Below are 19,446 nucleotides of genomic sequence, written 5' to 3'. Positions count from 1 at the left end.
AATTAGAAAACTGTTAAACAACACTGAGATTATTCATAAAACGATTATGCACAGCATGAAAGTTGTCTCTATCATATACATATCTACACAAGCAACAAATTTTTCTCATTCAACTCATTTGATGAACAAAAAAAACAGGTAAGAAATCATAAATTTAATACACGTTATACTTTAAATTAGAAATAATCAAAACAGGCGAGTTATTCATTTTGGCATCGCAAAAAAAATGAAATATAATATTTTTTTTAAAAAAATCCAAGGTTTGTCATAAAAAAAAATCATAATTTTTAGAATCATTATTATCATTCAGTTACCTGTTTTACTATGTATTATCAGACCATGAATATTTAACCTACACTCGTAGCATGTGTAGAAATGTATAAAGGTCCTATCGAATATCTATTTTATTAAGCTTTCGGACATACATCCGGCACCTTTCGTTGTAGAACATCTTCTCCGTTTACGAACACCTTTTGTATATTTCTGTTATCACCTGAGGAAAAAAGAAAAGACCCTTATTTTCAATGGATACATTACATGTAATATTTTTAATAAAACACGTATACTACATATTGTATTTCATCATGTTGTCTGAGTCCAATGTAATACAATTTTCACCAAAGAAGATGATCAAAGTACATATATATGTCACTGTTAAGGAAAAATAACTTACAGGTAAATAAAACTGTAATGTTGGATAGCAATATCTTTCAAATTGTGCTTGCAAATAATGCATGCTGAATAAATGTGCATTTAAGTTCTTGTACAATTTAAATTTCTTTTGAATTTTATAAAAGTTAGTTTCGGAATTTTAGGTTGTGAACAACCTATCGACGTGTTCGATGCTGTTGTTTTTGGGTTTTTTTTTTAAAATCAAAACGTATCAGCATCTGGCAATCTGTTTTGATCCAATATTCAAAAGTCATTCGCTCTAAATACTATGATATTCATACAGTTCTTTTACATTTATATCTATAATCCTTACCCAGGAAAATGAATTTCTGCACGAGATCCTCTGGGGTGTCGTCATCAAAGATGTCCACCTGAGAGCCGGGACAGTCCAGAGACACCAGCAGGGCGTCAAACTCCTTACCCACCTCAAAGTTACCCACCAGATGGTCTATAGCTAGGGCTGGAAAGACAGGGCGTGTCACAGAAATTTACTGGCTCACATAAACAACTTTAAAAATATGCTTTTTAATCCTGGTAAGCAGTTAGACTGTTTTATTGTTAAAACCAAACCTGATAAGAGTGCTAACTTGTCTCGGCACAAAGCTACATTATTATTTCTAGTAACTTGTAAGCCACGATTGGGTGGACTGATAATCAATCCAAATACTAAAATAGTATGCATATATCCTTCGCTAAATATAACAACCAATTGTAATCAAAAACAAGGAATCGCTTAAATCAAATGCAGCATAAATTCAATTTTTGCACGAATGCTTCTTATATAATCAGTCAAGTTAGATGCATACAAGTTTTAAGATAATTAAGTAGAGAATGAGAAGACGAGACAAAGAGACTTGGTTCTGATATTAGACAAAGGGGTAGATGAACTTTTATTTCAGAAACAAGTGTCTGTAATGTGAACCAACACGATTTTGGAATCCTCAAATTCGTATATCCAATGATGATATGCAAGTCCAAACTTTCAGAAACGAATTGATGCTAAACAACGGTAATTTTCATGACCAGAAATGAACAGGTGTAATAATTGGATCACCTGAACTTACCTTGACTTCCGCCGTAAGTGGCCATCATGAACACTTCCCTGTGGGTGATAGGTTTGTGGGTGCGGTCCTTGATGGTCAACATGTTGGACACGTGTATAGCGGTCCTCATAGCGCCCATCATAGAGGGGCTGTATCCACCGGAAACATCTAAGGAAAATAACCTTAATCATCAAAATATTTAGAATACTAAAAATAAGAAGGCTAATTCAAAATTGAAAATATGGCACTATATTTACATTTTCCAGTGACCTTTTCTGTAATAAATGTAACACTAAACGTAATTCACTAAATTAAATGACGCAAATGACGTACCGCTGGGGTGCAAGTGGGGTTTGCATCATTATACGAAATGTAATAACACAAAGATGTCACTAATTTAATATTTATTCCTAAAATTACTGAAAATTATTTAACTATACGGAAAAAGAAATCTTTCCTTGATCATTATGAGGTAATCAGTACGGTCAGGTTTGATCAAATTTATCATCAAGCCGTTAGCGCTTTATTGGATATGACCACACCCCGACTATAGTGATCACCTCACAGTCAAAACTCAGGCTGATTTCGTACTCCTTAAATAAATGTATCAGTGAATCTGTACTATGGAAAATGGATATTTACATGCAAAAACAGTGTTTTTGATATTTTGTCACCAACATGTCTTCTATTAGTTACATATGTATACATGTACATATGGAGAAGTGCGAGAAACGTCATCAAAATATGGTACCGATCATGTCTTTCTACACGTGTACCGGTTGGTGATCCTGGGTATAAAGTTTGCGTTTATTTTCGGAAATCATCAAAAAATAAACTGTCGTTTGTGTAACTAACTTCTTGTAATCACTTTGCACACAAGGAGACCTCAAACTTCAGTACCTGTACATATTTCTCTTATCACAATATGACGCACCTGTTCCGAGTCCTACTTTGATCCCTTCTGAAAGACATTGTCGGGCGTTAAAGATGCCACTCCGTATGCTACAAAAAAATCAAGGGCCTTCATATCTATGACATAAATTCAGATAATGAGGCCAAGGACAATTCTTTTTTAATGCACAGACAACTCACGACAAATTGGAGTTTGGGCAGTGAGAAATGGAGGCGCCTTTCTGTTTGATCTTCTTTCTCTCCTTGTCAGACAAGTAGATACCATGGCCTAGTACAGTCTGGTGACAAAAAATTGGAACCAAGTGGTTAATTATGTTTCATACGCTTAATCAATAATAAAGCATTGGCAACTTCTTTTATCAGAGAGAGAGAGAGAGAGAGAGAGAGAGAGAGAGAGAGAGAGAGACCTTGTTCCGGATTAGCCCGGCCTTGTCGTATACGTCCAGATAGTCCTCACACTCCGGGTACAGTTTACCCACCATCTCACATTCGTCCTCGGTCTCAGAGATGTGTGTCTAAAGAAAACCCCCAACGTCTAATTAAATAAATCACCCTCGACTGACTCAACGTTTTTTTTTCAACTCTTTTAATTTTTTTTTTAAAAATAAATACATTTGTATAATAGAGAAATTCAAAACTTTGACATTAATGATAAAAATTCTAAATGTTGCTTTATATAATAACCGTCTGTACATACCTGAACATGTAGATCTTTCTCGATGGCAAGTAGACCTAGCGCGTCCATCAACTGCTGACTACAGCTGATGGCGAACCGTGGGGTGATAATGGGCAAAACCCGGGGGTACTGAGGGAGAAAGGAATGGCTGTTAGTATTCTTATACAAAAACTGATCATGATGATGGATCATCCTATTCCATTGCATTCAAACTGCTAACATATGTAATTTTATAATTCTCTGTTAAACGTTATACCCTTTTAAGTATTCTTCGATATCGCTCTTATTTTTTTAAGTCCAACAAAAAAAAAAACATGTTAATTCAAATAATATAATTCTGTATGTTTTTCATATAAGCTATGAATTTCAAATTGAAAAAAATCTGTTGCGATATGGATACTGTTACTTTTTGTAAAACAGTGACATTTAGGTCGAATTGTATTTGCATATTGTATTTTTGCTTGTTATAACATTAAAACAGTTCATGCTGACAACTGATATCACATGTCGATCATTCTTTTAAAAGGAATATTTGTTGGACCTACACTGTACTACCACAATCCACAATTAGTCGATTCTCGAATCACATGTAGCCAGGAATAATACTGTATTACGAGCGCTTATTTACCAATTCAAAGGGAGAAGGTTATTCATTTTGGTTTTCAAAGAGAAATATTTACCTTTTTCTGTAAGACTTCGTCAACAAACCTGAAAGGTCAAGGGGTCAAAAGACATCAAATATCACACTTGTTGCAAGTTTGTTATTGAGCTACATGTATGAAATAAGTAAAATAATAGTTTAAGAGTGAATTCATTAATATTTGAAAGACAGTGGGGGTTTTTGCAATAACGGACATTTAGCTGTCATGTCCGCCAACACAAATATTCTCCAAAATCTGCAGTTTTTTAATAAACTTATCAGAAGGCAAGAATCGCCCAAATTCCAACAGTGACCTACTTCTTTGTTTCCGACACGGACACGTCCACCGACTCCTCGATGTAGTAGTCGGGGGAGTTGGCATTCATGTTCACTTTTCCCACCAACGCTCGTTGACCATTCTCCTCTAAAAGAGATTATAATAAATAAACATGTACTAATTCATAGTCTATCTTTCATACATTAAATTACAATAGGAAATTGACTCCTTGTTATACCTATGATATCACACAGTGCCAGACAGGCGTCGATATGAATAGTCCCATAGTAACTGGCAGTAGTCGTACCATTCTCTAACGTTCGCCTCTGTAAAGAGTATCGTATTATATTACATAATGTAATAAATCACCAAATGACATTGACTTAATTAATGGTAGAATAGTAATGAACTGGACCTACAATGTATACATTTAATTTGATTAACCAAGGTCGTCGTTGGAAGACATACACGTACTGTATAGTGTGATTAATTCTAAGCAACGATTCTTACGATACGACTTTTATGCTGTGGCATAAACTAAAACCATTTTAACAAGGACTTGGACTTTCAGTAGGACGTAACTATCTATTTCTTGCGTCAAAACAATTTAAAAATGACTCTGGCTTCAGGTGAAATATACACCAATTGAGTAGTCTTAGCTCAAAAGCCAGACAAATCTTGTTAATTCAAAGAGCAAGGCTGAGTGGCCTACGATGAAATAGACACGCCTACGTCACATTACAGTTTGACACCAACTACCCAAAGTCCAAGCTCTTTTTAAAATGGTTCTAACAGGCAATGTATTAGAACCATTTTAACAAGACCTTGGACTTTAATTAGGATGTAACAATCTATTTCTTGCGTCAAAACAAGTTAAACTGACACTAGTTTCAAGCGAAATATTCACCAATTGCGTAGTCTTCGCTCAAAAACCAGACAAATCCTGTTGATTTCAAAGAGGGCTGAGTGGCCTACAATGAAATAGACAGACCTATGTCACAATATCGTTTAACGCAACGACTTTAAGTCCAAGCTCTTGATAAAATGGTTCTAAATACATACAAGTAGGCTTACATGCAGTTAATGTCAGATAATATATAGTTTTTATACATCTTATCTGAATATTTAGTTAGTTGTAGAACTGTAGCGGTTGACCTTCCGTAGAACTAAAGTACATTACATACATTGTGAAGACACATGGCGTTATTTATTTTTCTCCTGTTGAAAAAACTAAAAGGTAAATGTAACGTCAGGTACCTGTATTACGTACAAAAACTTGTAATCTACGGCGCGCATTTGCGCTAGTTTTAGCTCATTCATAACCAAATTTCCTAAAATATTAATTCTATTGAGATTTGCAGCCAAGTCTGCTTTGAACTTGGTAATATTTTCAATTTTCAGGCTTTGTTACAACGCACTTTGAAAAATTACGCACTTTGAAATTTTTTTTCAAAGTGCCTTAATTTTGGGACCAAGTCAACGCACTTTGAAAAAAAAATATTTTTTTTCAAAGTGCGTTGATATCGTCGATATTAACGCACTTTGAAAAAGAAATTGTTCAGTCAAAATAATAAATACTTTCATATACAATAAATGATTGTTTTAACCTTGTGTAGTTTAATTTGAAAAAACCCGTTGCATTCTCAGCTAACTTGATAAACAGTTTGTATATGAGAATTTTTTTTCTCATAAGACAATATCGACAATTTACACACAAAGAACAATTCGGGAGATTTGAATTATCCAAATATGACATAAACTTCATCGCTTAGCAACTGCATTTTTCTAATTTGAGTATGCAGCAAAATTACTTCTTATTTGGTATACTGAGCTTACAAGAACGAATGTGATTTGTATATATTGATATATTGATAATGGAGATCAATGTACAACGTATTTAAACTGGCTAACTGCATGTGCTTGTAAACAAACATAATATGATAAAAGGATACATTAGTTATGTTTATCATAACAATATGATCTTTTAGAAGATCAGTGCGAGAGAAAAAAAAACCGACATCCTAATGCTCATTTTAAGTTTATGATAATTTAATGTTTGTTAATGTAATTTCTTTTTATTTTGAAGTGATTTATTTGATAAGAAAACAAAATCAGAATGTTAAAATTCGTATATTAGATTCTTTAACATACCAATGGAGAAATTATTGTTTGGCCAGCTCGTTTTTTCAATATCACTCCATGTACTTAATTTACAACAAAGCATATTTCTTTTTCCGCTTTAAAGCGTTTAAGTTGCTGAATATCATATGTTTTGGAAGGAAAAATGAGGGGTAGGGGTCCTTCTTCCTGTAATCAAGTAAATGCATGATGCACTGGTAATTGACCGGTATATTTGGATAACCCCCACCCCCACCCCACCCCAACCCCATCCCCGTTCTCAAATACGGTAAATTAAAGATTCACCAGTGTTAACAAATCATCATACTATCAACAAATTAGAAATTCAACTCCAGAACTTGTGATTTATACATTTTTTTCGAAGTGCGTTAAGAGTGTCGATACTAAAAAAATTTGATGTACCATCTTAACGCACTTTGAAAAAAAATTTCAAAGTGGGTTAACTTGGTCCAAAATTTAACGCACTTTGAAATTTTTTTTTCAAAGTGCGTTGATTTGGGTCAAAATTTGACGCACTTTGAAATATTTTTTCAAAGTGCGTAATTTTTTCAAAGTGCGTTGCCACAAGGCTTAAAGTCACACCTTTTACACGAGATTATTCGAACTGACACTAGGCTCACTAGCGTTGCTTGGAGGTAATTGCACCTCATTGACAGTAACAAATCGGAAAGTCACTTCATGATACAAATATGAAGTCAATTTGGTAAATAGCAGATAAAGCTTGCAGATATTTCTCATTGTCTTATACAGTCTACAAAGCTTCTGTAAATATATGCATAATTATGCGTTCAATAAGTGATGGAATCAAATAAAATTATCTACAAGTGCATTATACAGTTACCAATTTTCTTCAGATTTTGTACCTCACCATATGCATGCAGCAGGTTGTTGGAGGAATAACTATTTCGCTACAATTATCTACAATAATCGGAGGGCAAATTTCAATTTGTATGAGCTTAATTGCATGTACAAATGTGCATGCCCAGAAGACTTACAACAATTTTTCGGTACGTGTTTTTAGCAAACTCCAGCTCTTTGAACTTGGCCTCAGTAGGAAACGTGTACTTGTTGAGCCATTCCAGCAGACCTTGGTCCAATCCTTTCCCGGCGTTAGGGTACTGGGGGGCGTGTATATGTGTGTCAATCATCCCCGGCATCAGGAACTCGCTGCATCGGAAAAAACAGGATAAAATATTATTATTTCTTCTTGATAAAATGGAGTAAAGATAAGATAAAGGCTCTCTCTCTCTCTCTCTCTCTCTCTCTCTCTCTCTCTCTCTCTCTCTCCTTCTCTCTCTCGCTCGCTCTCTCTCTCTCCTCTCTCTCTCTCTCTCTCTCTCTCTCTCTCTCTCTCTCTGATAGATGTCATTTTACATATTCACATGGGATGCATGTAATTCGGATACTCGGCTAGTAACCCGAACTTTGTTCACTTCACGTTGGTCAAACCCGGTTGCACACACCAAAGATTAACTTGATGCACCAACTGGTGTCCTGCCCACAGAGATTCAATGACATTTATCTGCATAAAACCATAAAACCGCAGTATATAGCTCGGAAAATGACTATACTTAAATTTAAATATATATAAGAACTTTTATTAAATTACAGATCGTACTTACTTATTGTTCAGTTTGATCACTTCATGTTCCTTTTCGTTTGCTTTCAGTTGAAATTTAATCATTTCTTCAACAAAAACAATCTAAAAGAAAAAAGATTTTAGCCTATATTAGTCAATATTTACATTTTTACCTGTCTTTGTCTGTGATAACCTTACGAATCAATTTTGAACACTAAAACCCAATAACTTCATAAAACATGAGTGACACAAAATGGGCGTGTCTTTTAGCATGACCGAGAAAAAGTATTGGCTGCACCGCGTAGTAATACATAGCATGTGCTACATAAAAAAAAAAAAATAGTGGTTCTAAAATAATCTTGATTTAAACTGTACAATTTGTAAATAAAGTAAATATAAGTAACAAGGAATCACTCTTTGAATATTATGAGGTGATAATTTCGGTCGGAGCGTGGTCAAATCTATCATAAAGCCCTTCGGGCTTTATTGGATTTGACCATGCCCCGACCGAAATTATCACCTCATATATAATACTCAAAGAATGATTCCATGTTACTTAATTAATCTGGCAGACACATAGCATTAGGGGAGGGGGAAGACCCCCTACTTTTTTTTTGCCTGTCAAGATTTCTGGATGAGCCCCCTCCCCTTTTTTTCCAACACGATGCTACGTGCACGTTTGGTGGTAATTGAAGTGTGCTGATGCAATCTTTTATACAGGAAATATTTTTTCTAATGCATGATGGAAAATACAACTCAACATGCATTATATTCCCCTTTATCAACGTGTCTCTGCAATGTTAATTTAAAAAGAAAGTCCAATAAATACATAAATAAATAGGTTTTAAGATAGATGATAAGGCATGCACATCAACTAATTATTCACTTTTTGTTTTTTAATCAGGTGGTAATTGAAGACTAGCATTACAAAAACACTACAGTACGTTAATGTTGATAACCCAGGCCTACGTACGTATGCATTCTGGATTTAAATCAGTGACAGCCTGAGGCTAGGCCTTCTCCGTGGAGGACCCAAACAATGCTACATTGTACCAATGCTTAGTAATCATTAAAGTACATCGTATTGACACACGTGCTTTTAGAAAATATGTCGAAAGTCATAACTGTTCTTGATATCATTGGCCTATTTTTAAGTATCCCATTTCCTATAACCCTGCTTTTAAGGTAATTAGGAGAAAACTTCCGATAAAGATTTAGTCCTACAAGATCATAAGAGATTATATAGACACATAGATTTAATATTAATACCGACCTTTCCTTCTTTCACTCCGATCGCATGGTTTTGCAATATCCTCATGTAATCTTTCTTCGTTGAATGCACAAACATTCCACAGTAAACCTGAGTTTTTGCCATCTTGACAGAATGGCGACTGCATTGAATGTGATCAATGGGTGCAGGTATTTCTCCAAGTGTCCACGATATATAGCGACGTTTATTCACACATTTTGTATAGCTGCCAACCACGTAATCTGAAAGTTGTTGACACATTAGAGTTACCTGCCCTTTGTTGTAATGGCACGGAGGATCATAGGTTTTAAAACTTAGACAGGCGGTTTTCTGAATACAAATATGGCATATGCCGAACTTAAGACTACAGATACAATAAGATTTATTGACACAAGACGAAAAAAGTATAAAGTAAAAAAAAAAACTAAAAAAAAAAAACATGCAATGGCACTATGGTTTTATGAACTACTCGTTATTACATAAATAAATAATAAATCCAAAGGGGTCCGCGATATTATTTATACACTATGCATTAGTTTGCTAATAATGTATGGGATTTGTTTACTATAATGCATGGGAAATGTGACCAGATAGGTGTAACATCATATATTTTGAAATGTATAAACTTCTTTCTGCTAGAAAGTTTATCCCCATAGTATAATACAATTAGGATACACGGGTACCCGAGATGGAGGCTAATACTGACATGTAATTGCACCCTAGATGTTGTCCAAGGCAAAGCATACATTTTAACAGAAAGCATCCGCTGATATCGTTTACAACATGTTGTAAAACACATTCTTTTCATGTTTTGCCTAAAACTAAAGCATCACAATGCATGTAATATATTATTCTTTTTTTTACAAGAAATATGCATAGAATATAGTGCTCAACCCGTTGTTCATTAAAACCATTGGCACCCATTTTTTCTGTACAAATTTTGCAGTGATTGTCGGCAAATTATGACATCTTGTTGCCATTTTTCAATATAGGTAGGTTTAAGAGCCGTAATGAGACGATAATTGTCGATAACAAGTATTTGTATAAATATGACCACGCGTCTAATTGTTTCGCTATGAGAGCACCTGATCAATATTTTGTTCATGTCAACGCACGTACATGTACCCAACTCAATTTATATTAGTAGTAAACAATTTATGTATCTGTTTTTATTGTTTCAGAATTGTTTGTAAGCAATTAGTAGTAGTAAATATCCTTTATGTAGGCAGAAAAAGTCGACAATGGGCCAATGACTCCCACTCATAAATCTCCAATTGTCAAGTTTTTTTGATGTATCGAGGATGTGCACTGTTCACCATGACACATAAGAATTAACTAAAACGAAAATTCTACATGGGCGTGAACTATATGTAAGTGCTAGAGATACTGTATGTGGGGGCAAAAGTTTGGAAGAACGAAAATATACGTTGTGCGACTTGCTGATTAAATAGGGACTCTATAAAGTCACTATTAGAGTTACCATTCTATTTGACTAATCCTTGACCCTGTTCTTGGATAAAACACGGATAATCTTTATCTTAATGACATTTGAAATGAGCAGTTAGACAACAATTGTAAAAATCTTAAAGCTTCAATTTCCAACGAAATAAACATCTGTCAAGTGGTACCAAATTATACTAATAAAATCAGTTTATATCCTATGACATTTTTAAGATTGTTAAAATAGAAATGATTGCTAAGAACATAGCGTTAGCAAAGTAGATACATGTATAAATATAGGAATCTGTATCGAACTTTATTTGCACAAATCATTGTAAAATGTGTGTGTGTGTGTGTGTATATATATATATATATATATATATATATATATATATATATATATATATATATATATATATATATATATATATATATATATATATATATATATATATATATATATATATATATATATATATATATATATATATATATATATATATATATATATTATGTAATAATTATTACATGTAGTATGTAAACATCTATAACAACTATCACATGAAAAAAATGTGTGCGGCGTGCAAGTGATTGCTACATACGTATTTAACAAATTATATAATTCATTAATCTCAGATCTATAACTTTTATATAGCATTGCAAAATACTCCAATGCAAGCATTCAATGATTCAATCATTATACTATAAAGACCTTTACTTCAAATTAGTATGATCAACAAATTGCCCATCAGACTCTAATAGCTATAATGAATTGAAAGGGCAAATGTCAATATTTCCATGCAACTTAGGTCAATAATATGTAAAATTGCATGGAAAAGTTTGCAACAGATGTTACATATTTAAGGGGCAATGCATGTAAAAATTTCTACAGTTCTCCACATCCCAAGCAGTCCAGCGTTTGCAATCGTTGAAAATGATGCTGAAATGTTTGTCGATGTTCATGATGTTCTCAGACATTTACTTTGGAAAAGTTTCGTCTGCGGTAAGAATTGTGTGATGTTGCTGTCCATGTGATTATAATACATTATTTATATTGGGTTTTCATGAACGTGTGTCAAATGAGCCTAAGGAAATATGGGGGATTTTTTTCTTCCAAAAGGGGGTATTTTGGATGCAAAACTAGACAAACTAAATTCAACATGAGATTTTATTTTGCAGACCAACGTGGAATCTGTTCTCTATTTTTGTTTTCAAAGTGACGTGCTTTTGAAAAATAAAAATTCAATAGCAGATTAATCATTGAATAGAAGCAAAAGATTACTTATGGAACATCTACATGTATAATCGACGGAACGGTAAATGAACATATATGCGTCGCCCCCTTAAAAGATGGTTTATAAAAGAGAAATATTCTCCTTTCCGGAGGAGGAGGTGATGAACTACAATAGAATAACTTTTTTTTCAGATTGAAAGATGGTTGACCGATGAATGCTGTAGACTTTCTAAGCCAACTTTATAACACGGGTCATGTTTTTATTTTTCAGATACATTCAGACACTGATTCTACCACCTTTCCAATAAAAATCATTTCAGCGAAAACCGAGACAAAATCGAGGGATACGACATACAGCGTTGAATTTGAGACCGAGACTAAACTGGAGGCGAGGGCCATTTGGTTTTCTATTTTCAAAGGCCAGAAATACCCTATAGTCTGTAAGTATTCATATAGTCTTTATTACACATAAGTCAAAGCACGTTGTAGTGATATGGATGCTTTCAAGACATTGATTTTGTTTATATACATGTAGTTGGCGATCCGACATTTACCAACTCACTGTCACCGGTTCGGTCACCCAAAATCCGGTACATTGCCAGGCTCAGGGCACTAGAGGACTTTGAAGCTCTTCAGAAGAAGGAGGTAGAATTCGTCGTAACCCTCGATCAATCCACCGTAACATTGACATTTGACGCACTCAGGAATAAGAACTCAACTACCACGCAACTCTTTGATGATTTTGAGGTATTAATTCTTAAAGGTGATCCACACAGGTACAGAAGTGATCAACACAATCACATGTAGTTGTACAAATTTTCTCTGTACAAATCTGTGATAGATACTGATTTTATCTTCAGAAAATTTTGGTACTTAATTGATTTCAAGTTCTCTGAACGAAATTCAATTCGTTTTTTTTATGTATTCATTTAATTAAATAATAGTTTGCTTTCTTTAGTTTAGTGCTTCATGCTGGTATAGAACCATTTTAACAAGAGCTTGGACTTTGGGTAGTTGTGTTAAACAGCAATGTGACGTAGGCCTGTGTATTTCATTGTCAGCCACTCAGCCATAGCTCTCTGAAATCAACAAGATTTGTCTGGCTTTTGAGCAAAGACTACGCAATCGGCGCAAATTTCGCTTGAAACTGCGTCATTTTTAACTTGTTTTTACGCAGGAAATACATAGCTACGTCCTACTGAAAGTCCAAGGTCTTGTTAAAATGGTTCCATATGTAGCTTGCATTGCCGAAAAAATAATAACATTTGTCAGTGGTTTTTTTTTTTTTTTTTACATTTTTCTGTAAGGATTGCTCTCTACATTGCTTAAAAGAAATCATTATACAGTTTATATCTCCATCTCTTTCAGAGTCTCAATTAGTTTCTCATCCAAAGTGAGCAATTGTTATGCATATGCATTAGGTAACTTCTTATGTAGATGTAAATTGTTATGGCTGTTTGGAAAAACTATCTTCCGGTCAAGATTCAATTAGGGTTTGACAGCAGCTATATAGACAAAGTAAAATGTCATAAAAACAGGAGCGAAAAAAATAATCAAAATACAGGCGAAAACACTCAAATCTATGCATAAATACGTTATGAAAGATACATTTTTTTATATAAGTAAACAACATGGATAAAATGAAATAATATACAAAAGACCCAGAGCTGACCTTTAAACTTTGAGTAATGATAACAGTACATTAACGTAATAACTGCCGTTTGTGTAATCAATGGTTACATGTAATTACAATAATTAGAATTGAACTTTACAGTAATTCACACACATGAATATTTCTCAAACAGCTGGTATACAGTCGTATGTGCATGAAAATTTATGATATGTACCATATTTCTCTAAACATCACTTTTTAGATATGTGAGATTTAAGGTTTTTTGCAGTCTAGCAGAGATGATGACCTTTGAATTTGTTTCAGTTTGAAGTATCTGTTCAAAACACGTCCAAAACAGGTAACACGACATCTATTGAGTTTAAGACAACAGTTGATGTTTCCAGCAGTGCTACAGAAAAAGACCAATCGTTGGTTCTGTAAGTTACCTCTAATACACGGCTTTGAAGTTTGTCATTTTTTGGCACTGTTACTCTTATTTTTTTTCATACAATTAATGAATAGATATGTGTTTGACAAGATCCGGTTAAATTGTACCACAGGGACTATATAAGTCCGTTTTAACATTAATTTCAATGTAATCATACATTGAAATTAATGTTAAACCGGGCTTGACCCCTGTGAATTGTAGATATAAAGAGATACTCGTGATTATACCTCTACATAGTGAGAAGGAAATGATTGACCTTCGCAAAGAATTATTAGGGAATATACAGATTGCACGCATCTCTCAACAGAAATGTTTATATACGATCATATTTTGATTTGGCCAATTTTCATCAGACTTAGCCAGTCTTCATCCAAACGAACGGTGTTGTCAAAATGTTGTTATAATTTAGTTCCAGGTACGTTGTGAAGAAAAACGAAACATCTAAAGGAGACAATGACGTCACGGTTTCTCATAGATCGAAAAATATTTCTGGAAAGGAAAGTCTGTCCTACATCTTACAATACAATAAAAACAATGAAACCACCCTGTATCTGGATGCAACAGAGATTAAAATCGCCTATGGTAAGCCATCACTAGGTTGATGTGATCATTATTTAATTTACATCAATGGATCAATTTAGACACGCTTAGAAAGCACTGAACACAAATAAAAACTTATTAATCTAACTTTCTAATTAAAAATAAGTTTGGAAGCTTTGTGGCAATGCACTTTGATTTTTTTCAAAAAGATTTTTTAAAGTGATGTTCATTACAGAAAAAAGAAACTCCGTTTATTTTTTCAAAGTTGTACCTTTTCTCAGGAATATAAAAATATGGCATGTAATCATGTAATGAACAAACGACTTATAATTAATGAAACATTTTACGTAAAAAAAAATACCATTTGCAAATCAAAGTACTGATAGTACTGAAAAGCGATAGCCTAGCTTGGTTCTAAAAGAAAGTTACTTTATGCACCCTTAGTTAGAAAGAATAGATTTCATTTTTTAAAATTTCAGCTTCTGTTTAAACCCCTGTCACACCGGATCTGCGTCCTCATGGCGATCCCGCTGCGTCCTTAAATAATGTAAAACGCCAAGGTAAACGCAGTAGAGTCTCCTACAGCGCCGTAACAACGCAACGGCATCTTCGTCCGTCGCGGTGGGATCGCCTTGAACATTGAAGAACGCCATGCGACGGCGCGCACTTTGAACATGCACAAAGTACGCGCCGTGGCTCGGCGTTCTGATAAACACGCCGTAGAAGTGTAGTGAGATCGCCGTGATAGCGCCGTAAGATCTCCAACAGCGCCACGAGAGCTCCGTCGGCGCGCTCAAGGAACGCAGCTAATCGCAGTGTAGACGCAGTGATAAGTCCTTTGCGCTCTCACGGAGACCTCACGGAGTCCTTTGGGATCTCACTGCGTCTCTATCGCGCGCTCACTGCGCACCCACAACGTTTGAACAAGTTGTTTTTCATTTGGCTGCGTTCACACAGCGACCCCAAAGAGCTGTTGCTGCGTTCATCGCGCTCTTGTGACGTTTTTTCTGCGTTCATACCGCGCTCCCACGGCGTTTCTAGTGCGTTGTCATCAAGACCACGAAACTCGAAAAATGACTGTTGAACAATAGCAAGCGATGTAATAATTATCAAACTGGATGTAGATGACTATATAAAAAGTAGCATTTGTTAATATTCCAAGACCTATCTATGGACGTAGATGGAATTTATGCCATTTGGTTCAGTTGTTTTCAAATCTTTTCTATGTTTTTTAACAACTAATAACGGATCTTTTTTGTAGACCTGACTACTAAGAGTCAATTACAATGTACCTTTTCATAAAATCAAAACAATGTTTTAATCATTTGTTTACTAGATGTTAATTCTTGTTTATTTCCCATACAATTGTACAAAATAATATTAACCAACCAAGAAGAAAAGAACGTCTTGTGCACGCAGTCAGCGCGCAGAGCACGCCGTGAACGCGCGATAAAATCTCCTAGCACGTCATGAGCGCTCAGCGGAGACTCAGCGAGAGCGCAGTTAATCGCAAAGTAGAACTCGGTGGAAACGCAGTTACACGACGTGGGAGCTCCGTAAGAACGCCTCGGTCGCTGTCAGGACGCCGTGACGACTCCGCTTGTAAAATTTTCAAATAAAACTAAATTTTTTCTGAATTTTCCTTGCGATCCTACGGCGATTCCATGAATTTTACAACGCCGTGAACACGCCGTGGGGACGCAGCTTGGTGTGACAGGGCCTTTAGGCACTATATTTCCTCATCACTGTGTGGCAGCCCCAGCAATGTTGTACGTAATCCCCGCACCTTAGATTCACAATAGCCACGGGTACTTAATATTCACAATAGCCCGTGCAAATATGTGCGTAAACCCCTGAAACTGATTCCCTAACCAGTTTAAGTGATGCATATTTCTGCTCATAGGGGTGGTTATTTGATGCACCGGAAGTAGAAGTCTTAAGACAAGAAAGCGCTTATCTATGCTTAGCGTTTTAAAAAAAGACAGCCTACTTTTATTTTTAATTCCTGATAGTGTCCAATTTACATGTAACAGAAGAATCTATTCAGAGAGCATTATTTCTTAAGTCATATTAAGCTATAAGGTCAGAAAAACATAGTATAAAGTTAAAAACGGTAATTGTAATGTATAACACTACACGAATATAAAGAATTTTCATATCTTCTTTTTTAAGAACAAGAAAAAGACACAGTCGTCAAGGAAATTGATTTGCGTTCTGAATACCATTATTGGGAAGACAATCAACAAAGACCAATACACGGCAAAACTCTATTCCACGAATTTGATATCGTCAATGTGGATCGGCGACCAATCAAAATTGCCCATTGTGAAGCAGTTGGGGACGTCACTATTCAAATCGGTCTAAATGGAAGGAACGGTATGCCTAATATCCCACCGAGTGAAATCTCGACCGTCCAGATTAACTATGGCTATTTTCGGGAAGCTTTCGCTCTACTGAGGTACTATTCAGGAAATGTGGCGGACTACGAAGCATACTGCAAACTGCTATAATTACATATAAACGTAAATATAGACGTTTATGGAAAAACATTGACCGATGACTTGATAGAAACACTTGAACATAACGATACATGTAATTGCATGTGAAAGGTTTAATTTTCGTGGTTTCGTATCATATTTTTGTTGAAAAGGTGTACAATTTTTTTTCATTTAATTTTTATTAACATTTCATGATATTGTAGAAAACCATACTGCAAATTAAAGAAACACGTAGAACGCTGAAATAAGTGACTCACGAATACCTTGATTTTAGGGTATTGGTGTCTTTGGTATTATAACTGAACAGAATGAGAATTAACGGAATGGTTGTATGATTTGCATTACTGAACAAGAATTATCAGTATATTGAAATGAATGTGTTCTAATCCATGTGTTTTATGGTCCAAAGGTTACTGCGTTTCATATAGATAAATATCCATTAATGACATTTAATCTCACATTGAAATATTTTACAACGCACTAGTAATGCTGTTGCAATTTAATAATTATAAGATTAAATGATGTATGAATAAATCAATACAAACGAGATTTGTTGGTGTAAAATATTTAAAAATAGATACTTTACACAAGAAAAAAACCCCATTAAAAACTTAAAAAAGAAAAACACAATAATTGCATTACTTATATTTAAAACAAATTACTTAGTCCTGCAGGCATGTTCACGAAGCTATCTTAGGACTATGGCGTGTCCTAAGTACGTCTTAGGATACGTCTTTTTCTTAAGTCTGTTTCTCGAAGCTCTCCTAAATTTAGGAACCGCCATTACTTTGTCCTAACTTTAAGACATCACCTACCTTGTCCTAAGACCATCCTAAAGCTATAAGATCACGTTTTTAGGGATATTGGGATGTTGTGAAGCCTTTTCTTAAGACCGGTAGAATAAAGCAATATTTTCCACAGTTCCAGCATTTTCGACAAACATCAAATTCCTAATCCGGTGTCATATAATATTTTGATACCGCGAAATATTGAACCCGGGTTCAATATATTATGTGATATTATGAACCCGGGTTCAAAATATCGCTGCGATATATTGAACCCCCCCATAAAATATTGAACCCTGGGTTCAAAATATTATGGCCGCGATATTTTGAAACCCTCTCGAATTTTCATTGCTCTTGGAGAGGGGGTTCAAAATATTATGGCCGCGATATATTGAACCCCCTACCTATTTCCAATTCCCTTTGGAGAGGGGGTTCAAAATATTATGGCTGCGATATATTGAACCCCCTACCTATTTCCAATTCCCATTGGAGAGGGGGTTCAAAATATTATGGCTGCGATATATTGAACCCCCTACCTATTTCCAATTCCCATTGGAGAGGGGGTTCATAATATTTTAGCTGCGATATATTGAAAACCCTTCTTATCATGGTACTCTTCCAAGTCCATGGCAGATGCGGTCACAAATTAATTGATCAGTGGAAACTCACAATTCCCAAATTGTATTACATAACAGGGATATTATACAGGCTGATGTCAGCTATGAAGGGAGCTACTGTTTACCTAGCTACTACTGCTGTGTATACACAGTACACAGGTGTTAGCCCCCTTTTCTCCCACCTGGGGACTACCATTTAGAGTAACCTCCAAGGATACCCTATTTTCTAGGGGGTTCAATATATCACAGCCATAATATTTTGAACCCCCTTTCCAATACCAATGAAAAATAGAGGGGGGTTCAAAATATCGCAGCCATAATATTTTGAACCCCCTCTCCAATGGGAATTGTAAAAAAAATAGGGGGTTCAATATATAACAGCCATAATATTTTGAACCCCCTCTCCAATACCAATGAAAAATAGAGGGGGGTTCAAATATCGCTGCCATAATATTTTGAACCCCCTCTCCAATGGGAATTGGAAAAAGGTAGGGGGTTCAACATATCGCAGCCATAATATTTTGAACCCCCTCTCCAATACCAATGAAAAATAGAGGGGGGGTTCAAAATATCGCGACCATAATATTTTGAACCCCCTCTCCAATTGGAATTGTAAAAAAAATAGGGGGTTCAAAATATTATGGCCTCGATATTTTGAACCCCCTCTCCAATACCAATGAAAAATAGAGGGGGGTTCAAAATATCGCTGCCATAATATTTTGAACCCCCTCTCCAATGGGAATTGGAAAAAGGTAGGGGGTTCAACATATCGCAGCCATAATATTTTGAACCCCCTCTCCAATGGGAATTGGAAAAAGGTAGGGGGTTCAATATATCGCAGCCATAATATTTTGAACCCCCTCTCCAATAGGAATTGGAAAAAGGTAGGGGGTTCAAAATATCGCAGCCATAATATTTTGAACCCCCTCTCCAATGGGAATTGGAAAAAGGTAGGGGGTTCAACATATCGCAGCCATAATATTTTGAACCCCCTCTCCAATGGGAATTGGAAAAAGGTAGGGGGTTCAATATATCGCAGCCATAATATTTTGAACCCCCTCTCCAATAGGAATTGGAAAAAGGTA

At 35.2% G+C, this 19,446-nt stretch overlaps 2 protein-coding genes across 2 annotated transcripts; one reads left to right on the top strand and one right to left on the bottom strand.

Moving 5' to 3' along the window:
- Positions 1-251: 251 nt before the first annotated feature.
- LOC105345833 (guanine deaminase) lies at positions 252-9,454 on the bottom strand. Its single transcript, XM_011454150.4, has 13 exons — positions 9,212-9,454; positions 7,982-8,061; positions 7,355-7,526; positions 4,459-4,546; positions 4,262-4,367; positions 3,984-4,011; positions 3,325-3,432; positions 3,035-3,142; positions 2,808-2,905; positions 2,650-2,717; positions 1,737-1,883; positions 986-1,132; positions 252-493 (listed from the first exon to the last, which is right to left on the bottom strand). The coding sequence occupies exons 1-13, from the start codon at positions 9,446-9,448 to the stop codon at positions 408-410; spliced, it is 1,473 nt and encodes a 490-aa protein (XP_011452452.3). The 5' UTR covers positions 9,449-9,454; the 3' UTR covers positions 252-407.
- A 2,024-nt stretch (positions 9,455-11,478) lies between these two features.
- LOC105345834 (uncharacterized) lies at positions 11,479-17,407 on the top strand. The gene is made up of 6 exons (XM_020074319.3): positions 11,479-11,630; positions 12,133-12,301; positions 12,397-12,608; positions 13,798-13,910; positions 14,331-14,503; positions 16,634-17,407. Exons 1-6 carry the CDS (start codon positions 11,562-11,564, stop codon positions 16,969-16,971), a joined length of 1,074 nt encoding a protein of 357 aa, XP_019929878.3. The 5' UTR covers positions 11,479-11,561; the 3' UTR covers positions 16,972-17,407.
- The last annotated feature ends 2,039 nt before the right edge of the window (positions 17,408-19,446 follow it).

Source organism: Magallana gigas, chromosome 5 (genome assembly GCF_963853765.1).
Source record: "Magallana gigas chromosome 5, xbMagGiga1.1, whole genome shotgun sequence".
In the NCBI taxonomy this organism is placed as follows: Eukaryota; Metazoa; Mollusca; class Bivalvia; order Ostreida; family Ostreidae; genus Magallana; species Magallana gigas.
Note: the sequence above shows the minus strand (reverse complement) of the source record. Positions and strands in the feature narration are given on the sequence as shown.